The sequence below is a fragment of the Asterias rubens genome, chromosome 9 (genome assembly GCF_902459465.1).
Source record: "Asterias rubens chromosome 9, eAstRub1.3, whole genome shotgun sequence".
Classification (NCBI taxonomy): Eukaryota; Metazoa; Echinodermata; class Asteroidea; order Forcipulatida; family Asteriidae; genus Asterias; species Asterias rubens.
This window is the reverse complement of record NC_047070.1, coordinates 3,866,186-3,874,053: the sequence shown is the minus strand read 5'-3', so window position 1 is coordinate 3,874,053 and position 7,868 is coordinate 3,866,186. Positions and strand designations below refer to the sequence as shown.

The 7,868-nt window shown below is 40.6% G+C and overlaps 1 protein-coding gene across 1 annotated transcript; it reads left to right on the top strand.

Annotated features, from left to right (window-relative positions):
- Nucleotides 1–1,680: 1,680 nt before the first annotated feature.
- Nucleotides 1,681–6,725, top strand: LOC117294925. Its single transcript, XM_033777473.1, has 3 exons — nt 1,681–1,773; nt 5,447–5,713; nt 6,044–6,725. Exons 2-3 carry the CDS (start codon nt 5,623–5,625, stop codon nt 6,328–6,330), a joined length of 378 nt encoding a protein of 125 aa, XP_033633364.1. The 5' UTR covers nt 1,681–1,773; nt 5,447–5,622; the 3' UTR covers nt 6,331–6,725.
- Nucleotides 6,726–7,868: the final 1,143 nt, after the last annotated feature.

Below are 7,868 nucleotides of genomic sequence, written 5' to 3'. Positions count from 1 at the left end.
CAATACAAAGTATGAGAATACTAGTGAATTCTTTTTTTAAACCCTGACTTGCAGCTGCCCCCAAGCCGGTTTCCAATGCATCAGCTTTCTACAGTAGAGGGCGCCAGATTGCTGGTTACTCTGCCACGGATGCATTGCTACAATCATCTTACTCTATGCATGGAGCAAAAATCTAGTTTATTGCTCCATGCTCTATGCTACAATCAAGGTGAGTTTATTGGGTTTTTTAAAGTGGGGCCTTAAAAAAAACATGTTATTTTTTATATGGCATTAGTTCTATTTGTCCTCACAACCTGATGTTGATTTCTTTAGAGCACAACAACTTTTTTTTAATTCGGGAGACTTCTCTACTACCTCAGATTAGATTCTCTGAATGGACCCTACCCATGAAATATGCTAATTACATTCATGCATGCGTACAGACCCTGTTGGTTGCAGACGCGCAATCGCGTCTGCGTCACGCACCCATTAACCGTTTAAAAAAACAGAGCGATGCTCCCTCATTTTGCCAACCAAAACGTTAGTGCGCACGCGCTATGTACAATTTACATATTTCATGGAAAGGGTCTATTGGGGAGACTTCTCAGTTCTGAAAAGAACTGTCCTGCTTCTTAAATACTACCTAGGCAGAAGGTAGGAAATCTACCTAGCAAGTAGATACGCATGTTGTTATCGCTAACATTGATACCTAGGTTATTGATACCCCACCGTGCAATGCCTCAAGTCCCATATTCTTAATGTTGTTTGTCCCCTCATTGATACCTAGGTTATTGATACCCCACCGTGCAATGCCTCAAGTCCCATATTCTTAATGTTGTTTGTCCCCTCAGGCAAACCAACTCTAACGTCACGGTAAAGCGTACCCCTGGATTCCTGAGCGTCTCTAACTCAAAGAGGTTGTACCCGATCACAAGCTACCCGGCTGGAGGCAGAAGAGCATCCCCACAGCAGTCAAGACGTCTCAGATCAGTCTACAAGGGTAGGTCATTCACACACTTAAAAAAAAAAGTATTATTATTACTTTTTTACCCTTTCACCGATGTGTGTTAGCACTGTATACTCAGTACTTTCCCGATTGCTGTGGAAAAATATCACCAGCATGTTACTCGGGTGGGATTCGAACCCACAACCCTTGCAATTCTAGAGCAGTGTCTTACCAATAAGACTACCGTGACTGCCAGTAGCTAGAGGCAGTTTGAATCCTATGTTTTGGCAGCGGGTACCACAACGATATAATAGATGTTAACATAGGATTCGAACTGCCAATACGGGTACTGCATTAATATTCTTTAGCACCAATGTAACATTACCATCTATAACAATAATAACATTAATTAGTTTTTATCTCAAATGTCTCAATGTGCAATGTGCTTTTTATTTTTTGCTTATTTGTTGTATTATCTGGTGTCAGTTTGTGAAAACGGAAAATGCCTTTTTGCAATTTTCGACGCATGTATAAAGTTCAAAGCATCAAGAAACCATTGTTAGAAAGCTAGTTGAAAATACCCATAACTTTTTTTACAGAGCTTGATTTTAAAAATGTTCATTGCTGTTTTCCCGGATTGCTACTTTTTACTTGTATTTGTGTGTGTCCGTTTGTAATGTTGGTGATGATTTGTCTGATTTGTGCACTTTTTCCGCCAGATTCTCAAATCTTGGTAATACGTGTTACATGAACGCCATTCTCCAGTCGCTATTCTGTCTGGAATGCTTCACTGCAGACATGCAGAATCAAGACATCATTCCACTCATGCAGAAATCAAGTCTCTACTGGTAAGACATTTTGGGCCCCTCACGATTGAGACTTGTCAGAGAAGATGTGGCGTAAACACTGGCATAACTGGGGTGGGTGGGTTGGGGCATCATATTCTTCAACACTTTCAAATAACACTGTGTGAATGTGTGCAAGTTCACACAGTGTTTCAATCCCCTACATTATGTGGACTTTTGTTATCAGGTCCACTCTTGTTATGTAGTGTACATGAGTTTTAACCCAATTCACCTAACGTCATCATCAGAATAATCTTGGATGCACCATTTTGGTGGTCAATGTAAACGTGTCTTATTCAGTGAAGTGCGCATTTTAGGCGACGCGGCATTTACACGTAAACCTATTGACCACCAACATGATGAGCGTGGCATCAGTTGCTGCATGTGACGCGCTTGCAAGGGTTCAACTACCATGATTGAAAGCTATTCTATTTACGTCCACGTCATTGCTGATCTGTATTACAGATACAATCGAATCAAGACAATGTAACCATTGATGGGCTTTATCCATAGAGCTATATCTAGACTCTATCTAGACCAGGAATAAGAAATGTTTTTATTTTTTGTAAAACAGTCATGACAGTCCTCGATCATCATGACCATGGCAATGTTTCTCTGTTTTGTAACAGAAAAAAATGTCTTACTTTTGTCATGGAGGTCGTCCATGCTTTTGTCGAAGTCAGTTGCATGCAGTTGTTCAAAATTGCTATCTGCAATAAGGTCTATTGCACGCATAGAGCTATATATATTGACTAGAGCGCTAACACCCCGTTATACACGCACTAAGGTTTTGAAGCCGTGTGGGCGCATCCATGTTTATGTACAAACCAATACAAAAGCTTGAAATTTTGTACGGCAATTGTACGGCTATTTGCATGATAGTGCGTTTGTTCTTTTCTATGTGTCATCGAAGCAAAAAATGCAGCAAATGTGAACGCACAATCTGCTGATGAGCGTACAAAACCGCGAGCGCCATGTGCGTCATGTTTAAAAGGCGCGTACACTTTTTTTAGTACATCAATCAAGTCGAACATACGGTTTTCGTAGCGCGGACGTGCGCGAATGGGCAGTCGCGTACGAAAGCGCACATGCCGAATTAAAAACAAATCGCGGCAATGTGTGTTCTCTTAAAATTAAAATCGTTCCGTAGTCACGCAACACATCAAACATGTCTGCGCTCAGGGTGGCTTCAAAACGCGGAGCAAGTTAGCGCTCTAGTCAATATATATAGCTCTATGATTGCACGCTGCCAGCGTGCAATGGTACTTTTCGGATGGAACGAAAAAGCTGAGTAAAAACATCACTGCGTGCACGTGTCTTTGGTAACGCAGCAGTGTTACTGCAAGGCATATCAGTATCTTTTATCTTTGACCCACAGGCGCGCTGTTCACGTGATATCAACACGGAAGGATCAATATGTGGCCGTATCCGAGTCGAGCGGCTATAGACTGGTCCCCTGTACTTATCCGCAAGGATAAGGACTATATTGGTTTATATGTTTACACATGTACGTCGGATTTAACTGCGAATCTCTATAGAACCATGAAGGCCATCATAATGCGATGTCAAAGGTGATTATAGACGTGGGCTCAACGGCAGACCTCTGGCGTATTTCACGAGCCTCGAATTGTGACGTCAGATGTTCTACTGCGGCTCATGGCTATGGCCGTTGGATGCAGCATAAGCGTTGGAAAAAGCGTTTTCAGAGATACAGCCTCATCCACTGTAGCCTGCGGCACCCCATGATATCACGCACGAATAAAGACCAGCTCGCGCTTTGGGGTCGTTCTTATGATATAACTCTGGGTCGTGCTTGACATCTGGGGGTGCCGCGTGCGCCTTGAATAATGGCTACAGCCACTGCCGAAGTCCATCAGTTTGGGCGCGTCCTTTAATAACGGCATTGTAAACATGTATTACATTAATTTATGATGGTCTTTATTACTGAAAAATACCGAGCCTGTCGGTTGTCCTATTTTGTTATGCTTATGTTCACTTGTAAAAGCGATTTTTTTTCCCGAACGCACTCTTTGGATAGTAAAACTGGGTAAAAACACCCCCATTTTGTACGTTTTACGTTATAACTTCAAGCGCTCAGCATATTTCAACGGATAAAACAACGGTTACAATAAAGAAACTTGACACTTTTGGTAATTGTCAAAGACCAGTATTCTCACTTGGTGTATCTCAACATATTGCACCAGCACGAGTCGTCGAAGTTGCGAGATAACAAATTATAGAAACAATACCCTTGTCACACGAAGTTGTGTGCTTTCAGATTATTGATTTCGAGACCGCATCTTATTCGGAGATCTCGAAATTAAATTCGTGGAAAAAAATACTTCTTTCTCGAAAACTACGTTTCTTCAGGGAGAGACGTTTCTCACAATGTTTTATACTATCAACAGCACCCCATCACTCGTTACTAAGTAAGGCTTTGTGCTAATAATTATTTCGAGTAGTTACCAATAGTGCCCACTGCCTTTAAGTATTATTCATTGTCTAGCTCAATTTTGTTTTTATTATGTTTTCCTGTGAGTGCGCATTTTAGACCCCTTAGCGCGTCGTAATAATGTTTGCCGTATTTCCTTACTGGGAGTGTATTTTCAACCTAGTAAAGGTCCACCTAAACAGCTAATACATCTTACTCATATTGATGTAAAAACTTATGCTCTAACTGGATGATCAAAGAAATATTGACCAAAGAGCGACCGTCTGACAATGTGTCAGACAAGTCAAATTCCATTGACGCACGCACGATTTGCACTTTTCCTGTGAGTGCGCATTTTAGACCCCTTAGCGCGTCGTAATAATGTTTGCCGTATTTCCTTACTGGGAGTGTATTTTCAACCTAGTAAAGGTCCACCTAAACAGCTAATACATCTTACTCATATTGATGTAAAAACTTATGCTCTAACTGGATGATCAAAGAAATATTGACCAAAGAGCGACCGTCTGACAATGTGTCAGACAAGTCAAATTCCATTGACGCACGCACGATTTGCACTTTTCCTGTGAGTGCGCATTTTAGACCCCTTAGCGCGTCGTAATAATGTTTGCCGTATTTCCTTACTGGGAGTGTATTTTCAACCTAGTAAAGGTCCACCTAAACAGCTAATACATCTTACTCATATTGATGTAAAAACTTATGCTCTAACTGGATGATCAAAGAAATATTGACCAAAGAGCGACCGTCTGACAATGTGTCAGACAAGTCAAATTCCATTGACGCACGCACGATTTGCACTTTTCAGCCGTCTTCGACAGGCTTTTTTGCCATAAAGTTCTTGCATTTAAAGTGTGAGTATGCCACTGGGAACTAAATGACATTCTGGTCTTGTAAAATAAATAAAACCTTTCCCCCTGTTATACCCAATTTGTGAATGGCAAAATATGTAGGTTTTACGGACGAACATTAGCGTCACGTGGATCGTGTTGCTTATTCTGCACTCAGTACTAAGTTGTATGTGAACGCAGAACGACTTACCTCGATTGAAACAGCAAAGTTGAGTGACCAAAACAGCGTAGTAACAACAAATTCATAGGCGATAATAAAATTAACAAAGCATCAGGCAATACACTTTTTCGAGAAAATTGTTTGATTTTAGTCATAATTTACATCCTGAAATCAAAAGAGTTTTGAACAGAGAATACAATGTTAACTTTTCATTCACAGACAATCGATTGTCTGGCGCCGTCGTAAGGGCAGGCACAGAGAGTGACATTTTCAGCAATGCAGCGTGTGGGGTACCAGTGACATCAGACCAAGCGTCGATCCTTTGGGGACACATACAGATTGTGTGCGACCCGCCCGTGATTGCCAGGTACGTCAGTGTGGACGACGATGATCATATGTATGGTCAAGACAACGGTCACAATGTCCTAAATCTGTGCGAGGTGATAGTTGATGAGTACCCCATGGAAGCCTGCCTTCAAATGACAAGTAAGACATAAATGAAAGGAGTTATTGACAAAGAACAATATTATTTTGTACTTTCTTAAAGAGAACCATTGCTGAATGCTGCAAAAGACAAACAAATAATATTTAATTCATTACATCCTTGATTGATAAACTAACTATTACATGTGTGTATCACCCTATTGCTAATCAAGGTCATTGCATCAATGTGGGATCAATCAACACATGTGTGTTTTTACTTTTAAGGGGACTGCTACAACAAATTTACTGAGCTCGAAGAACAGTTTTTTTCTTTCCCGCAAACGACCAAAGCATTCCCGCTACTACTATGTTTTTTCTGGTTTTACTCCTCAGCCATTGGTATGTCTACAGCTGCAATGATCGTGGACGCTTCGTTCTCCATCACCTGCATGTCCACATTGATGTTCGTGGGAAAACATATCACCGACGCACGCCCTCTGTCGGTCGTTCACATGAAGTCGCCCATGCAATGTTTCATGCGTTGTAAGATGAATAACGGGTGTTGGTCTTTCGACTACGTCATGACTTCCGGTCAGTGCAGGCTCTACGATGTAAAGCCTGGAGACTTGACGGCAGAGGATCAGCCTGGCTGCTTGGTGTACACAGTAGTCCGTGGCTAGACCAGAACTGCAATATTATTCGCGCTCGATGTATTGCAAACTCGTATTTATTCTTATTAAAAATCTTTAAATCTATACATTACCTAAACGGAGTTCTTCAGAAATACTTTCTTCAGAAATAATTTGAGTTCTTCAGAAATAATTTGAGTTCTTTATTTATTGCGCTCGAAACAATGACACAAAAATGACGCACGAAATAAACGGCTCCTTTTAGTACAAAATTATTTTGTTTCGTTGGCACAAAAAAAGAGAACTAAACTTTTTCTTTGAAGGTGAGCTTTGTTTTCATCTTTTGTTGTCTCTTTACCAGCAGCGGTATTAAATACCATAACTGGTAAATACGTTTTACATGCTAAAATAATTTTCGTCTCAATGAAATTGATTTTTTCTTCTTCGTGCATTGTTTTACTCACTTCTCAAAAACTACAGCACGTCAGTAAGTTATATTTTAAGGGAAGCTTTCTACCATCATTATCTTCAAACTCTAATGTAAAAGGTCTGGTGTATTGTTAATTAATTTTTTTTTTTTCTTTTTTGAAAGTCTATAGGGATTTCTAATTGGAAGGTTTGGTTTGTTTGAGTCATGTTTAGGCCTAAGTGTGTAGCATTGTTTACAATTAGTGCATGGTATACATTGAACATCAGTTAAGTTTTATTGTCGTGCATAAAAACTGTTTTCTCTCTTTTTTTTTCTTAAATTTTTACAAAAGTAATAATTTATAAAATGGGTTGATATGTTATCTGACAGGAGAATTTATAAGAATGGGAGACTTTGGAACGCTAGATGGCAGCAGACTTTCCGTGTACTTTGTTTTCATGTGGGTGCGTTCGATTAGCTTCCCCGGATCGACCCCGGTGTGTGGCATTTTCTTTTTCCAGGACGAACGTGTGCAGATAATTACCCACGTTCGACCTGCAAAAAAAAAAAATGCCACACACCGGGGTCCACCCAGGGAAGCTAAACGAACGCACCCATGCACTTATGCAGTCCTGAGCATGCTCACATTAACGAGAACAATAGATTTTACCCGGTATGTTGTTGTCACCAAGCCTCCCAAAAGTCCCAAATACTGATCTGTTTTAAGTTTTCTTTAAAGAAGAATTAGCTAAACTACAGTCGGCAGAGTAAATTGAGCAACCCCAAAACAAAGAGTCAAGCCTCATTTTTGTATTTGGACCCCAAATAAAAACATTGAAGCGGCCACACATTTGCCGCTTTTGTCAGGTGAACATCATGTGCCGCCATTAATTTTATTTAGACTTATGTTTTATGAATAATAATATGCCACCAAAAAGCAAGAAACCGAAAGTGGACTTCTTTAAACTAGGTGCATACTTTTAAAGACGCTGGGCACTATTGGTGACCGTCAAAGACCAGTCTTTTCACTCAGTGTATCTCAACACAAATAACAAACCTGTGAAGATTTGAACTCAATTGGTCGTCGAAGCGAAGTTCATGGGCGTCAATCGGGGGGGGGGGGGGGGGGGGGGCAGTGGGACATGTCCCCCATCTTTTGGAGGGTGGGGGACACAATATC